The sequence below is a fragment of the Oncorhynchus mykiss genome, chromosome 19, assembly GCF_013265735.2.
Source record: "Oncorhynchus mykiss isolate Arlee chromosome 19, USDA_OmykA_1.1, whole genome shotgun sequence".
NCBI lineage: Eukaryota > Metazoa > Chordata > Actinopteri > Salmoniformes > Salmonidae > Oncorhynchus > Oncorhynchus mykiss.
In genome coordinates this window covers 30035814-30053226 of record NC_048583.1, presented here as the reverse complement: position 1 = coordinate 30053226, position 17413 = coordinate 30035814, and the positions used below count along the sequence as shown (strand labels likewise).

Here is a 17413-nt window from a genome sequence, read left to right as displayed (position 1 = left end):
TTAGTGCTCCTGAACTTTAGGCTTTCCATAACAAAGGGGTTGAACACTTATTGACTCAAGACATTTCAGCTTCTAATTTGTAAAGAATTCAAAAAACACTTGACATTATGGAGTATTGTGAGCAGGCCAATTTTAAAATTCAGGCTGTAGCACAACAAAATGTGGAGAAAGTCAAGGGGTGTGAATACTTTCTGAAGGCACTGTATACACTCCAAAAAGGACAAGTATGGACGTTAGCCATATAAAGAGAACAAAAAGCTGTGCTCCAGGACCCCAAAACATATCTGATGAGCCTCCCTGCGCACTCCAACAAAATAGGAATATTATCATTTATTTCCCTCTACCGTTCAGACTAATGTAGATCAGTGTTTGTGTCGCAAATGGCACCCTATTCCCTATACAGTGCACTACTTCTGACCGTAGCCTTATGGTAGTACACTTAATAGGGAATAGGGTGTCATTTGGGATATAACCCCTGTGGCCCCTCGCTTCCCTTCCCCCTCCAAGGTTGTAGTCAGTCATAAATAGCATCAGGCACCTCAGGTAGGCCTCAGAGCCCAGGCAGGGTAAATGAGATAATATACCTGTGATAAGCCTCAGGCCGGTTGAGGGTGACATCAGCACATCAAGCAGGCCGTGTATCATACAGACAGTCGGAAAGAGATGGAAAGATAGAGGAGGGCCGGCGGGTTAGAGGGCGGACAGGATAAAGAGCCTATTAAAGGGGCAATCAGAGATTGGTAAATGCATTTTTTGCAGGTTGAACGCTTAGTTATTTGAAATCCCGTTTTTTTCTCTTTAATCTGCTGTAAACACAGATCATCAAGGTTAGGTGAATGAGGTCTGGATTCTGTCCGACATTATTGCATATTGCCTCAAATAAAGGACCCTCAATGGGATAGACACAGGAAATGGTGGCTTAGAAACGTACGTACATTATTATGCCTCAGAAATGGGAGATCTGTCTCGTCAATAACCATATTCTTAGCGCAACCCTTAAACTCTTGATTTGATCTGATGTTAAGCAAAATTATTAACTGTGGAGAGAGTAACTCCAAAGCTTTAACCACGCAGTTAAAAATAATAGAGACAATTCTGAGAGTAAACGTAAGATGTGTATCTTGGACTATGCTGTGGTAGTGCAATAAAACATTTTTATCAAAATGCCTGGTGAGATGCTTGTACAGCTGAGAGTACATGAGGTCATTTCTCTCCCCAACAAGCAGGATAAACCACTATTTCTTCCTTCAGCTTGGCAATCAGGGCCATGTGTAAGCACAAAAACTGAACACACAACCCCGTAAAGAGCCCGGAGAGAGTGTAAAAGTACACTCAGACAAACATATACTTAATACCATCTATTCCATAGGCCTTGATGTGATAAAATGGGAGAGGGGGGGGGGTAGGGTGGGTGGTTTGAGAGAAGGGCTCGACTGAAGCCTCTCAGCGGCCATAAAGGGTGGGTAGAGCGGTTCACAAAGCTGGGCCGGAGTACTGAGGTCACCACCAGTGCCCACTAACACACACGCACAGCGAAACCCACTTACACACACAACAACACGGTAAACCCCACTTAGACACACAGTAAGCCTTACTATTAAATACTGGACTGACCGCTGGACTGGAAGGTCAACATAGATTTCATAGAGTGTAGTTTGTAATCTTAATCGTGAAACTGACCCAAGCCCGTGGCTCCTATAAGGAGCATAGGCCGTTGACAAATGTCCTGCATATCACTCAGTTCGGGGAATGTTGAGGTCACTCTCGGTCATCTCGGCCTGGACGTGTCTCCTCCCAAGTGTTTATGGGTTAAACTAGATGACTATTTGATTTCAATTCTCCTCTTTGGAAATCTGGCACATGAAATCACAGAAGAATACTAAACTCAAGTATATGAAATTGCACACCAAACATTGAATGCGGCACAATAAAAGCGGGGGAAACTCATAATAACATACCCAGAGTGATATACCAGAATGAACGACCATCTTTATTGTAGATATGAGTGAGAAGTTGGTATTATTTTCAATGTCCCTTAAAATTCCGCTGCAAGTTGTGATGGCCCATATGTCCCCATACTGAAATCAATACATCATCAAATCTGTTCCATTCCATTCTGTTATATTCTGCTGGTGTTCCGCTGTTTGGTGACAATTACATTCTCACTAGTTCATTCCCAAAAGTCACTGTCTGTCAAGACTCCCCATCCGCTAGAGCAAATTGCTGCTGTAAAGAGCGCATCTGATTATTCAATTATTTTACTCCAATGTCCAATGTAGAAGAGCTTGTTTACAAATGTATAGGGGCTGGGAAAAGCTTGTTGTTGATTGAAATCATAGTAGTACAATACACAAAATAAAGGGGGGGGGGCGCACATCTTTCTACTGGACTTGCACTACTCGTGTGGAACTAGTTAAATGTAATCTAACTCGAAGGGGGGAAATAGTTGACTAAACATAATTCAAGTCATGCCTATTGGAGGACATGGCGGTTTGTGGGTTGCATTACAATTCAATAATCAAAGAATAACATTGAAGGCAGGACATCGATGCATACACAACAATTACATTTTAGCCCCCGTCCTATCGCAGAGATCTTTTAATTCTTTACTAGTGTATTCATCGTATCTTTCCCCTCCATCGCTTCTTATGGTACAGACACACAGAGAAATCTGATTGCCGATAGGCACTAGTGCCGTAGGAGGCCGTTCCCTCTCTTGCTAGAACAAAAGACGCCCCTGCTGTGTCCCAACCTGGTACAGACGAACCTGTCGTTTTTACTTGTAGAACCACTATGCTCGTCAGTGGCCGACAACTTGACTTTGAGCCAATCAGAGAGTACGACCCCAAAATACCAGCAATCAAAACAGCAGCAAAGTCTAAACCACAAGTAGTTCCTCCTCTTCACATAATGGCACCATCATAAAAACACGTTGACTCTTTCTCTGACACGAGGTAAAGTATGGCGCCCAAGTGCAATGCTAAATTGTGCTACATGTACAAAAAGCAAACAAAAAACGATGATCAGTTGCCAGTCCGCAAACGATTGAGGACTACCTTATAACTACACTCCCATCAAACATCTTTACTAATACAACACTCAGGTTGGAAATTGATCATGATGCAACATCTGTCTTGAATGATAATTTCTTAATTGTGTATATTCATCAGTGAAAAAAAGACAATGGGTGTGGCACCATGTGAGTGATGTCATATTATTTTAAAGTCATGGCCCCCAAATAAAACATTTGTGTGTGTGCACGCACGCATTGAAATTCCGGAACACAGAACCAAAACATATACAGATGAATGTTACATTAGCTGCAGTTCTTTAGACTGACTGAGTGTTATAGAGAGAGTGTGCCTGGTAGTGCCTGAATCTCCAATCTCCAGTCCGATGCTTGATGCTTATTATGATGAAGTCCCCCTCCTTGGAACCAATGTACACTATAGACCAAATTTCACTACTTAACGAATGCTTAACGGGGTCACACAACTGCTGCTTGAGAGGGTAAATCCAGATTGCACTCTATACGATGGCATCTGATGTCAAATGATATGTTATAAAACAAACTGTCAGAATATGAATATATATAATAACGTTACAATATAATATACACCACTGTAGTTTAGTTAAGCCTTCCTTCTAGTCACATACACGCGCAACTTTTGAATGCTGTTATCAATAATGTATAAAAGTAGCATATTTACATGGGTATTCCAAAGTTCAGAAACCAAATTCCATTGTATGGCACCAGGTTAAGCAATAGTATTGCATGCATACCCACATACCCACTATGAACAAACAGTACTGGGCCCGTTGCAGCTACTGTAGGCAAGGTTGCCTTCGAGAGGCAAGAGTTGCAGAATTCACTTGATTAAGTCGAAAGGCACTGTTTTAGTTTGCGTTATTCGGCTGTCAAAAATATACATCATCAAATAGATACAAGTAACTCTGTATTGCCTCTTTGCAAAGAATTACGTGAGTTTATACATGTCTATATGTACTATATGTATATAGATAGATTTCATTTTTCAACGTACGGATATCACAGTAAAAAGGCTACAGTATATATGTCCCTGCAATAGATATTTGTCAAATTGCAGTTGTGTCCAGAAAAAAACAGTTAATTTGTATTGATATATATATATTTAAACAAGGCATTGTGACTGGCAATGATCAGAGTGCAGTGTCTTCTGAGGTAGTATACCTACGGTAGGATTTTATGACTTAGCCATACATTTGCCCAAGTTGCCATACTGACAGAAAGCGTCGAAAGCATACATGATATATATATGAAATATAACACCATAAAATGCACCACAAACCTCCTAATTCATTCATTCACTTTGGGCACTACTAAGTTAATCATTTGAAGGAGCTTAATTACGTTTGTTGCACACCCACTGTTTTAGGACAACACGGGTGTAACAGTTTAAGGAATGAAACAGCTGTGAGGAATGCCATTTTCAAGTGAGTTGAGAGTAGAGTGAGAAATGATCTTAGAATCTAGAATCTTAAGAGTCTTCAACCTACAGTAAGACTGGGCTGGCCACACAAGGTGAGAGAGAGAGTGCAATCGGCTTACCTCAACAAGCTACAGTACAGATGGAACCCTCGTCGGATCATTGCTAATTCATTTCTTTGTTGAGCATCAAACCTCTTCAAATGACAGAGACTAAACACATTACTTTAGGCCTATGTATGTGCAGAATGAGAATACCCTCTGGTTTAACTCCACCAAATCTTCAAGCATTAAATCAAAAGAGGGGAGAGGGAAAAAACAATGACAACAACAAAGCAAAACCTCTACAGCTTGATGGCTGCTAAAACAGGTCAATCAACCCAACTGACAGATTTCAAAGGTCAAATAAAGAGGTATTGTAGGTACAGTGCAAAAAGGATGAAAAATTCAAGCTTAAAATGAAGAGAGAAAAAAATCCTGGCAGCAATTTTTTGTTGTTGCATTGCAATCAACTGAGGTATTCAAGTGAAGAGGGCCTAATGACATTTTTGAGAGAAAATAAAAGCATTTAGTCTACGAAGCTATGTAGTCACAATGTGTTTGAACTAAATAATACAACAAAAAGGCTGGTATCCATATCCCTAGGAACTCACATGTGCAACCCTGTAGCGCCACATCTGCATAAGCTTTGGTACGTGAAGGGATGTGTGAACCGCAATTCTGTTGAAGAACAACGTTGTCTGTGTCTCCTAAAGACTGTACTTAAAAGGCCTTACAGAAGTATCCTATTCATACAAAATCTGCAGCATGTTACCTGGGTAATATGTCTTCTTTTTCATAATATTTTCAAAAGCTAAACAACAGCCAATAGAGAGACAGAACTAAATGCTAAAAAAATGACCATCAAAAGGAACATTATCAATCTTAGTATCAAAAGCCATACTTGAAACCAAAGTTCCAACTTATGTCATAGTAAACATATAATTTCTTTCACTTTAGATATATTGATAGATGCATAATGTTTATATAAGCCATCCACTTGCCATGGTTATTAATACATAAGCTACACTAACATGCATCCTCAAATGCTGTTTAAAATCTATTTTTAAATTACAGTAACTGGGTATGTTGACTTTCTATCATTTTTTTTCAAGATACGAGGAAGGGCCTTAGTATGTAAGGCAAATAATATTTATATTTCATCGTAAATGTATAGATATTGTTACGTATAGTATTTATGTCCATCCGACCACACAATTCTAAACACAACAGAGAGTAATGGAATAAGTGCAATAATGACTGATCCTGCATTCCTAATGGTACCCTATTCCCTATATAATGCACTACTTTTGACCAGGGCCCATAGGGTCGTATATAGGGGAAAGGGTGCCATTTGAGACGCATCCTAAGAATACCATTTCAAGAGAGTTCAGACAGAGGTGGGTCCCAATGGTCTATTTCGTCGGTGGTCTGGCCTCTGCTTGCCATGTTCTTAGCCATAGCGTTTTTAAAAAATACTTTAAAACTGGCACTAGTGCACAGACTGAGGAGTTTAGCGGTTTTTGATTTACACGTTTGATTTTAACCATCTAAAACTACTCATAATAAGCATAAGCCTCATATCTCACTGACACAAAGCAAACATAAAAAAAAACTGAAATAAACATAGCGACACCTGACCTTTTTCTTCTTCTTTTTAACACTTTGCTATATGTTAATAAAGCACTCTTGTGATTTACACAAAGCAGAGAAGGAAAGTAAAGATTGTGTTTGCGCAAAAAAACATCCAACGTAAAATCCGTTACGACCAGATCAGCTCTCTTGTTGCGTTGGGACTTCCCCAGGTCTCTACAGAACGTTCCCTGGCTGCGCCGTTGTGCGCTGGAGATACAGGGCTAATGTTGCACTGTATTGGTAACTAGCATCAATCGCTAGCACCGGTAACTACTGGTTAGCGTCAGTAGCTAGCGTCAGTGACTACCGGCTAGTAACAGTTGTAGGTAGCTAGTGTCAGTTGCTAGCGTCAGTAGCTAGCTAGTTAGCGTGTGACGCTCAGTTGTTCGGGACCTGAGGTTGGTTGGCTTTGAGGCTGCGCAGAGCCCGGCGCGCGGCGGCAGACTTGGCGATCCGGTAGCTGCGGCCCACGCCTTTAAACTTGCCCTTGCCTACGACCTCCACCGTCACACGGACCTTCCCCTCGTACGTCCTCTCTGCAGGGCTGAAGGGGAGGGCAAATAATTACATAAAGGACACTAGAGGGACAATGGCATCCTAGCAACACAACCAGAAAAACTTTCATTCTAGAAACGGATTAAATATGGTAACATATTGTATAAAACAATGCATTTGTAATTTTAGGATCTATATGGGGTAGAGGGTGAGGGGATAGAAAATCATGGGAAAGATGACATTAATTGCAATCAAGTATGTAAGCTAAAACCATCAAATAAATAGTGTAAAAAAACCTTCTTACCTGAACTTGGCCGTCTCTGGCTCCATCTCCAACAGCTCCCGCACCGGAGAGCGAGGGACATTAGCTGAGAATTTCTCTGCGAGGGAAAAGAAAAGTGTTATAACACGAACCCTCATCTTTTTACCCTCCTCAATATGATGTATCGCTGGGACAGACAAATATGAGAACTTTTACATTTTGCAAATCAGTGGAACTAAAAGCCTCCCTGCATGAACTATCAAACAATCAGAAAAGAGGAAATCTAAAACGTGGTCGAAGTTTCCCTCTCTCCGTTTCTCTCCTCCTTACCTATAAGTGGCCTCATCATTGGATAATACACTTGCCACACAGTCTCCAGTGACATCCTGCTATCCATGTAAATTGCTCCGGCTAGCGACTCAAAGATGTCTCCCATTGCCTTGGGGACCTCAATGTCCTCCTCTTTCGCCTCGTCTTCCTCTGACCGCCGCAGCTGAAAGAAAGGGTGGAATAACAGAGATGAAGTACAAGTTGTTTTTATTAGGGTGAAAAAAAAGAAAGATTTTGTCTCGAGTGGATTAAAGGAAAAAAATGATTGTCTGTGCTGTAGTGTGGCCTCTTTCTAATAACTCTGACTGAGCACTGTCCCCTATTTCATATCCTATCCATCCAGTAACAAATGCGCGTAGAAAAAAAGTAAACGTTAGCTACAGAGTGAATTTAGCATTTTCCTTGGAAAATGTCATCTGAGAAAAATATCTATTACCCACCTCATTTTACGTATAGGCCTACATCTATAGAAGTTTGCAAATGTATAATCGGCAAGCGTCAATAGTTTATTAGAAGTATTGAATACAAGTGATACAGGTATTGAACTGTATTCAAGTTGTTACTGTATTAAATCCCTAAAACTTAGTCGGCTGTACCCTTGCACACTCTGGAGACCCCGTCGTCCAGTTGTGCTTATTAAGGAGAAATATTTACCAATGTTCCTGAATTTGTTTTTCCTCTTACTGTATCCAATGTTGTCCCTTAGGCATAAAACCAGCACCGCTCAAACGAGACCAGATTCACTGCCAAGATAGGCATTTCAAAATAAATTAAATCCAACTGCTCTCACTCCAATCCAACTCTCTTTCCAATACTCAAAACTCAACAAAATATAAAACAGATTCATAAAGAACTGACAGCCCATGTTTTGGGCTGTTAATAATTAGCATTAGGGGCAGAAAAAACATGATTATGTCCCACAAAACACATTTAAATGTTAGTAATTATCAACAAGGCCAAAAGCTATCATTTTGTCCCTGCAAAAATTTCTCGGTCAACATATACACTGGGGTGTGCTGGGAAAATTGGGAATGGGCGGACATCCCGAACAGTAGAACAAGAGAAATACAACAGATGTACATCGCACTATGACAAACAAACACATGCAACGTTTGTTTCTCATCCAGAAAGCACCAATAAATACACCACAACAAACAACTTCTTCACCAAAGCTGCATCTGAAATGGCACCCTATTCCCTATATAGTGCACCACTTTTGACCAGAGCCCTAATGGGCTCTATATAGGGAATAGGGTGCCATTTGAGATATAATCCAACTTCAGAATCCCGGAGATGGACCACCTAACCGTAAACACACCTCAGAGTCCATGCCTTGCATCTCCTTCTTCTCCAGCTGGAATTGCACAAAGTCGTCGATGACGTGGAACAGCTCGGGCGACACAGCCTTGAAGTACTTGTGGTAGTCGTACTGGACGGCCAGGGAGGCGAAGATGGTGTTGTTGACGAGTGCCGAGCGCAGGTCTGTGAGCACGCCGGGAGAGTGTTGGCGAGGGTCTTCATAAAGGTGCTTCGTTATGAGGTAGTCTAAAATTGCATCGCCAAGAAACTCCAGCCGCTGGTAACAATCTGGGACAGAGAGAGAGCGGGGACGAGAAAGAGAGCAGGAAGGAGTGATACTAAGCCGACACAAAATAAGCTTATCACTGAGCAGACATACTAAAGGCAAGCAGGAATCAACTATTTAAAGGGTTTTTCCTGCCTCTTTACAATGGTTCAGCTAATGGTATTGTTGTGATATCACAGCCCCTCAGGTATGATTGTATTGCAATTGGGTTGCTGTGCTACTACAGGCCCTCACCTTGTGTTATTATTAGGTCCTCACCTAATATTGTGATATTTCTAACCTGTAATGGTATTATAATGGTAGGAGGCGTGTGTGAACGCCTGCAGCAGGTAGGCCTTGTTCTGGAAGGTGTAGCTGATTTTCCTCTCAAAGTTCTCAAAGCCGGAGATGAGGTGGTTGAGGGTGCGCTCTGCGTCCGGGTGGTCGAACATGCAGCGGGGCGGGATCTTCAGCCAGCCATATTGGACGTCAAGGTTCGCTACCTCTGTGACTCCGCCCTCATCCCTCAGAGTCCGACTCTCCACCGGTAACACCTGTTTGATATATTGATAGAGAAAGATTTTATTATTGAACTACAAAGGGTAATTTTCCAGAAGAAAAATGGTGTGCTTGCATCAGCTGCCCAAAAGTATTTGTATTGCAGTGGAAGAACTTCCTCTCCACCGGTAATACCTGTTTTCATCCGTTGACATTGTTATTGAAATATAAAATCACAATAATTGAAAAATTATCACGGTTTTCGATTTCAATATATATATTTTTTTTTTACATTAAAAGCGTTATGAAATAATGACGTTACAATGTTTTGTAGCTTTTTAAATGGAAATTCCAAAGCAAAAAACAGAAAAAATATTTCATTAACTCTTTCAGGTCCACATTGGGTAGCAATCAACACAAAAATAGGAAATTACAATGAAATAATACGTAAATATTTATATACACTCACATAGTACCAGTCAAAAGTTTGGACACACCTACTCATTCAAGGGTTTTTCTTTATTTGACTATTTTCTACATTGTAGAATAACAGTGAAGACATCAAAACTATGAAATAACACATAGAATTATAAAGTAACCAAAAAAGTGTTAAACAAATAAAAAAATATTTTATATTTCAGATTCCTCAAAATAGCCATCCTTTGCCTTGATGACAAGCACACTCTTGGCGTTCTCTCAACCAGCCTTATGAGGAACGCTTTTCCAACAGTCTTGAATGAGTTCCCACATATGCTGAGCACTTGTCGGCTGCTTTTCCTTCACTCTGCGGCCCAACTCATCCCAAACCATCTCAATTGGGTTGAGGTCAGGTGATTGTGGAGGCCAGGTCATCTGATGCAGCACTCCATCACTCTCCTTCTTGGTCAAAAAGCCATTACACACCCTGGTGGTGTGTTTTGGGTCATAGTCCCACTAAGCGCATGCCAGATGGGATGGCGTATCGCTGCAGAATGCTGTGGTAGCCATGCTTGTTAAGTGTGCCTTGAATTCTAAATAAATCACTGACAGTGTCACCAGCAAAGCACCCCCACACCTCTTCCTCCATGCTTCATGATGGGAACCACACATGCAGAGATCATCCGGTCACCTACTCTGCATCTCACAAAGACACGGTGGTTGGAACAAAAATCTCAAATTTGGACTCATCAGACCAAGGACAGATTTCCACCGGTCTAATGTTCATTGCTTTTCTAACGCATTTATTTGGGCTGCAATTTCCGAGGCACACCTGTTAATTGAAATGCATTCCAGCTGACTACCTCACGAAGCTGGTTGAGAGAATGCCAATTGTGTGCAAAGATGTCATCAAGGCAAAGGGTGGCTAATTTGAAGAATCTCAAATATAAAATACATTTAGATTTGTTTAACACTTCTTTGGTAACTTCATGATTACATATGTGCTAGTTCATAGTTTTGATGTCTTCACTATTATTCTATAATGTAGAAAATTGTAAAAGTAAAGAAAAACCCTGGAATGAGTAGGGGTGTCCAAACGTTTGACTGGTACTGTATATATATATATATATATATATATATATATATATAATTTTATGGATTTATATAGCACTTATCCACCTAGCCCTGCGATAGACTAGCATCGTGTTTACTTGTACATCAAAGCTGCCTCAAGCTACAGAAACAGGAAATTGGCTCCTGTCCTATGGGCCATTCTGGTTCAGATATAGTGCTTTGCGAAACAGTGCCTTGCGAAAGTATTCGGCCCCCTTGAACTTTGCAAACTTTTGCCACATTTCAGGCTTCAAACATAAAGATATAAAACTGTATTTTTTTGTGAAGAATCAACAACAAGTGGGACACAATCATGAAGTGGAACGACATTTATTGGATATTTCAAACTTTTTTAACAAATCAAAAACTGAAAAATTGGGCGTGCAAAATTATTCAGCCCCTTTACTTTCAGTGCAGCAAACTCTCTCCAGAAGTTCAGTGAGGATCTCTGAATGATCCAATGTTGACATAAATGACTAATGATGATAAATACAATCCACCTGTGTGTAATCAAGTCTCCGTATAAATGCACCTGCACTGTGATAGTCTCAGAGGTCCGTTAAAAGCGCAGAGAGCATCATGAAGAACAAGGAACACACCAGGCAGGTCCGAGATACTGTTGTGAAGAAGTTTAAAGCCGGATTTGGATACAAAAAGATTTCCCAAGCTTTAAACATCCCAAGGAGCACTGTCGTATATTGCACAAATCTGGCCTTTATGGAAGAGTGGCAAAAAGAAAGCCATTTCTTAAAGATATCCATAAAAAGTGTCGTTTAAAGTTTGCCACAAGCCACCGGGGAGACACACCAAACATGTGGAAGAAGGTGCTCTGGTCAGATGAAACCAAAATTGAACTTTTTGGCAACAATGCAAAACGTTATGTTTGGCGTAAAAGCAACACAGCTGAACACACCATCCCCACTGTCAAACATGGTGGTGGCAGCATCATGGTTTGGGCCTGTTTTTCTTCAGCAGGGACAGGGAAGATGGTTAAAATTGATGGGAAGATGGATGGAGCCAAATACAGGACCATTCTGGAAGAAAACCTGATGGAGTCTGCAAAAGACCTGAGACTGGGACGGAGATTTGTCTTCCAACAAGACAATGATCCAAAACATAAAGCAAAATCTACAATGGAATGGTTCAAAAATAAACATATCCAGGTGTTAGAATGGCCAAGTCAAAGTCCAGACCTGAATCCAATCGAGAATCTGTGGAAAGAACTGAAAACTGCTGTTCACAAATGCTCTCCATCCAACCTCACTGAGCTCGAGCTGATTTGCAAGGAGGAATGGGAAAACATTTCAGTCTCTCGATGTGCAAAACTGATAGAGACATACCCCAAGCGACTTACAGCTGTAATCGCAGCAAAAGGTGACGCTACAAAGTATTAACTTAAGGGGGCTGAATAATTTTGCACGCCCAATTTTTCAGTTTTTGATTTGTTAAAAAAGTTTGAAATATCCAATAAATGTCGTTCCACTTCATGATTGTGTCCCACTTGTTGTTGATTCTTCACAAAAAAATACAGTTTTATATCTTTATGTTTGAAGCCTGAAATGTGGCAAAAGGTCGCAAAGTTCAAGGGGGCCGAATACTTTCGCAAGGCACTGTATATGGTTATCTATATATATATATACACACACATGTATGTATAGAGGTGTGATGTTGTGGGGGTGCTTTTCTGGTGACACTGTCAGTGATTTATTTAGAATTCAAGGCACACTTAACAAGCATGGCTAAAAATATATATATTTACACACATAAGTCCACTACATAAACAAAAGTATGTGGACACCCTTTCAAATTAGTGGATTCGGCTATTTTAGCCACACCCTTTGATGACAGGTGTACAAAATCAAGCGCACAGGTGTACAAAATCGAGCGCACAGCCATGCGATCTCCAGACAAACATTAGCAGTAGAATGGCCTTACTGAAGAGCTCAGTGACTTTCAACATGGCACCGTCATAGGATGCCATCTTTCCAACAAGTCAGTTTGACAAATTTCTGCCCTGCTAGAGCTGCTCCGGTCAACTGTAAGTGCTGTTATTGTGAAGTGGAAATGTCTAGGAGCAACAACGGCTCAGCCATGAAGTAGTAGGCCACACAAGCTCACAGAACTGAAACGTCGCGTGCTGAAGTGTGTAAAAAATAGTTTGTCTTCGGTGGCAACACTCACTACCAAGTTCCAAACTGCCTCTGGAAGCAACGTCAGCACAATAACTGTTCGTCGGGAGCTTCATGAAATTGGTTTCCATGGCCAAGCAGCTGCACACAAGCCTAAGATCACCATGTGCAATGCCAAGCATCGGCTGGATTGGTGTAAAGCTCACCGCCATTGGACTCTGGAGCAGTGGATACACATTCTCTGGAGTGATGAATCACGCTTCACTATCTGGCAGAATCTGGGTTTGGCGGATGCCAGGAGAACGCTAGCTGCCCGAATGCATCGTCTGGGGATATTTTTAATGGTTCAGGCTAGGCCCCTTAGTTCCGCTGAAGGGGACATTTTAACGCTACAGCATACAATAACATTCTAGACAATTCTGTGCTTCCAACTTTGTGGCAACAGTTTGGGGAAGGCCCTTTCCTGTTTCAGTATGACAATGCTTTGTCGTTAGCGGGTGTGGAAGAACTTGACTGGCCTGCACATAGCCCTGACCTTAACCCCATCGAACACCTTTAGGATGAATTGGAATGCAGACTGCGAGGCAGGCCTAATCGCCCAACATCAGTGCCCGACCTCACTAATGCTCTTGTGGCTGAATGGAAGCAAGTCCCCGCAGCAATGTTCCAACACCTAGTGGAAAGCCTTCCCAGAAGAGTGGAGGTTGTTATAGCAGCAAAGGGGGGACCAACTCCATATTAATGCCCATGATTTTGGAATGAGATGTTTGTCGAGCAGGTGTCCACATACTTTTGTTAATGTAGTGTATGTATGTATTTATGTGGCAATATGAGAATGTGTATGACACGGGTAACATGGAATGCTTGTATTATGTAGAGTGTGTAATGTAGTCTATATTTTGTATCCAGCAGTACTGTGTGTATAAGACAATTTACTCCTTGGGGACATGAAAGTTCATTCTAGATAGAGGTGGTGTAATGTGGTGTATATACCTTGAGTCCCAGGGAGCAGAGGAACATCTGAGCAGCCCTCACCCCACAGCTGGTGAGGTAGCAGCCCAGCAGTGCCTCTACACAGTCAGCGATGCTCTTGTCAGCGATGCACTGCTCCGTGTGCAGGTCGTAGGAGATGGACTGTTTTGCCAGCTCCACCCCACAGTTCTCCTCAGACGGATTCCAGAAACCCACCACGAAATCATCCTCCTCCCCCGCCTTGCTGGGGTCCAAGTAACACATGGCGTCCCACGAGCTAATAATAATGCATAATAATTTAATGGATTTATATAGCACATCCACCTAGCCCTGCGATAGACTAGCATCGTGTCCAGGGGGTTTACTTGTACATCAAAGCTGCCTCAAGCTACAGAAACAGGAAATCGGCTCCTGCCCTATGGGCCATTCTGGTTCAGACAAGGCTTAATTACTTCATAATAGATTGTATTAATATAGCGCTTTTCCACCTAGGTTCTCAGGTTCCACTTTACATAGTATGGGGGTGGGGGACTCACCTGTAGTCAAACTCATCTGCTGAGCCACCACCGCCAGGCTCCGAGGGGTAGTCGGGGGTGGGGACCGGGCCAGGTTTCTTGGGGGGTTTCCACACCCCGAAGCTGGGCTCGGCTGCAGGGGAGGAGGAGTGGGCGGAGGGGCTGGGGCCAGAGGCCGGGGTGGCGAGGACAGCGGGGAAGGTCCTGAGGGAGATCTTCTTGCCGAAGGCACCGGAGCTCATGAGCATGTTGTCGATGAACTTAATGTGCTCCTGGTAGTAGGGATGAGTTAGAGCAATGACTACATTTGTGATGGGGGGCATCTGTATACATTTTTGAAAACATTTTTTATTATTATTATTTTTATTAAAATAAATGTGAGTGGTGTTTTCCATAGCCGGACAGACAAATGATTTTAAATAAACTAGATTGTGTTTTGATTCAGCTTTTCCCCCCTGTAATAGATAAGTAAGCATGTGTCTAGTATGCATTCATACCTCATACTATATTTGGCCAAGAGAACTTAGATTTATTTGTAAAAAAAAAAAAAATTCAACTTTGATTAATCACCACTAACCATCACCTTGCCCAATCAATTCTGAAAAACGTAACTATGTCCCAAATGAAACCCTATTCCCTATAGTAGTGCACTTCTTTGACCAGAGCCATATGGGCCCTGGTCAAAAGTAGTGCACTATATAGGGAATAGGGTGCCATTTGGGACAGACACCTTGTGCTGAACTCCTCCCTACCTGGAAGTACTCCAGGTCGTCCTCGATGCTGACTTCTTTAGACTCCTTCCACATCAGATCTTCATCCTCCTCCAGCAACTCCTCCTCGAGCTGCACCTCATCCTCACAGAACTCCTTTCCAGCACTACCGTTGTCCAGGGGGGCCTCTTTGGTCTGAAAGAAGGAGTGAGGAAGGAAGGAGGGAGAGAGGAGTGAAAGATAAGGGAGTAAGTGCGAGGATGGCGAGAGGGAAACAACGAAAGGAAGAGGGTAGAAGAATAGCGAGAATGGGAGACAGAAAAAGTGGATGGATTACTATGTGGATTGTATTAATGTCTTATTACCCAATGTCTCTTTAATCCAGTGGTGCCTCCAGGCCTGTAGTTGACTCCTGAAGCCGTGGTCAAGCCCCACAGTGGGATTTACACAGATTATAGTCTCAGAGTTTCACTCTCACCACAGCATTAGGTCAGCTAAGAGGGCTTTGAATGTGAGAGGGGAGGCAGGCCTATCCAACTCAATGACTCATAGGCCTAATGCAATTCGATATCTGACAAGCTGCGTCCTGAATGTTACATTAATAATCATTAATAACCCATAAAGTTGACCGTGTGGGAAATTCTCTAATGCATATTAATTAAATGCTAATGGCACTGACATCTAATTTTGTCAGAATACAGCCAGGCCTTGACACTGAAAATGACATTGCCCCGAGCACATTATGCACACACACACCACAGTGTTACGCATACACTCTCCACTTTCTCTCTCGCACACACACGACGAGCACACACACGGTAAGTAAATGCAGACTTGCCAGCCTAACAAAATTCAACACTGTGGTTGACCTCATATACCTCAGACACACACACCTCCCGAACAGCCCAGGAAGAGTCTCCAGCTATACCCAAGTTTCCCTAACGACCCCTTATCACCCTGTACCGTTTACTACCCTGCTGTCATACTAATTCATGCTACATTTATTTCATTTTATATTTAGCATTCATTTGGATAATGTATAAGAATGTCTACATGTTCACTAAGAGAGAGAAAGCTACTATAACAAGAGATCATTCATGTACTCTTTATAAAGCTTCCCCATGTGCATTTATTGACAATCTCCTTCGGTATCATATGGAGGAAACACTATCAGTTGAAGTATACCAGTAAGGTGAAAGCCTGCCCTCTGGTGGTCTCATGAATAACAGAGCATCACGTACCTCATCCTCATCCCATTCATCTTCGCTGCTCTCGTCCTGGTTGACCACGTAGCCAGGGGGCAGCCAGTTGACCGGCGGATCAAATATGGACACTACCATCCTGCTTGGAAGACCTTTCTTCTTCCCCAGACGATACAAGTTACAGTTGCTCACCTGTTAAGACGGGCGGCAGGGTTAACACTCCAACGCTCTAACCTAGTGGTTAGAGCGTTGGACTAGTAACCGGAAGGTTGCAAGTTCAAACCCCCGAGCTGACAAGGTCATTCTGCCCCTGAACAGGCAGTTAACCCACTGTTCCTAGGCCGTCATTGAAAATAAGAATCTGTTCTTAACTGACTTGCCTAGTTAAATAAAGGTAAAATAAAATAAAAAGACAGAAAATAATTCACTTCACACCATTTCACACATGGATCATATCCATACTTTCTTGAAATACATGAAACATGACAAAATTATGGGCATATGTGTCAATGACTAAAAAACAAACTATCTTACAGCAAATAGGCAAACACAAAGTATTCCATTGACAAACATTCCATTCAGACATTCAACCCTATTCCCGCTAGCACTACTTTTGACGATACGCGGGCCATGGTCAAAAGTAGTGCACTGTAAAGGGTGCCATTTGGGATGCAGGGCAAACACCATTCCCTCCAACCCACTGCCAGGCTCACCTTCTTGCTCCTCATGTAGGAGAGTCGTCCCTCGTGTGCGTCGGGGTAAGTACAGAACAGGTAGGTGGTGATGGCGTGCTTCAAGAACGAGTCTCCCAGCATCTCCAGACGCTCCAGGTTGAAGCCATCGCTGGCGTTGGATAGGGTCAGGGCCTGCAGAAATGTAAAAAATAAAATCAAAAAAGGATTCAATAGAAACTTATAAGTGAGTGCTTGCCTTTTTCATTTTTTGAAGTAATACATTTTTTGTTCAGGGCCTGAAGGTAGGGGATCAGTTACATTAATCAGTTAGTCTATTCAGAGCATCTGAAAACACATTTAACTGATATTTTGAATTGCGGGACATATTCATTA

At 42.1% G+C, this 17413-nt stretch overlaps 1 protein-coding gene across 1 annotated transcript in view; it reads right to left on the bottom strand.

The window, feature by feature from the left end:
* Positions 1 to 1971: 1971 nt before the first annotated feature.
* dicer1 (dicer 1, ribonuclease type III) overlaps positions 1972 to 17413 on the bottom strand; it is a 51583-nt gene continuing 36141 nt past the window's right edge. Inside the window, exons 26-35 of the mRNA XM_021573889.2 lie at positions 17060 to 17212; positions 16386 to 16538; positions 15187 to 15339; positions 14456 to 14706; positions 13941 to 14196; positions 9092 to 9344; positions 8545 to 8813; positions 7227 to 7389; positions 6939 to 7014; positions 1972 to 6683 (exon numbers count right to left, since the gene is read on the bottom strand). Of these exons, the coding sequence (XP_021429564.2) occupies positions 6518 to 6683; positions 6939 to 7014; positions 7227 to 7389; positions 8545 to 8813; positions 9092 to 9344; positions 13941 to 14196; positions 14456 to 14706; positions 15187 to 15339; positions 16386 to 16538; positions 17060 to 17212 (1893 nt within the window). The 3' untranslated portion in view covers positions 1972 to 6517. The remainder of the gene's footprint in view (positions 6684 to 6938; positions 7015 to 7226; positions 7390 to 8544; positions 8814 to 9091; positions 9345 to 13940; positions 14197 to 14455; positions 14707 to 15186; positions 15340 to 16385; positions 16539 to 17059; positions 17213 to 17413) is intronic.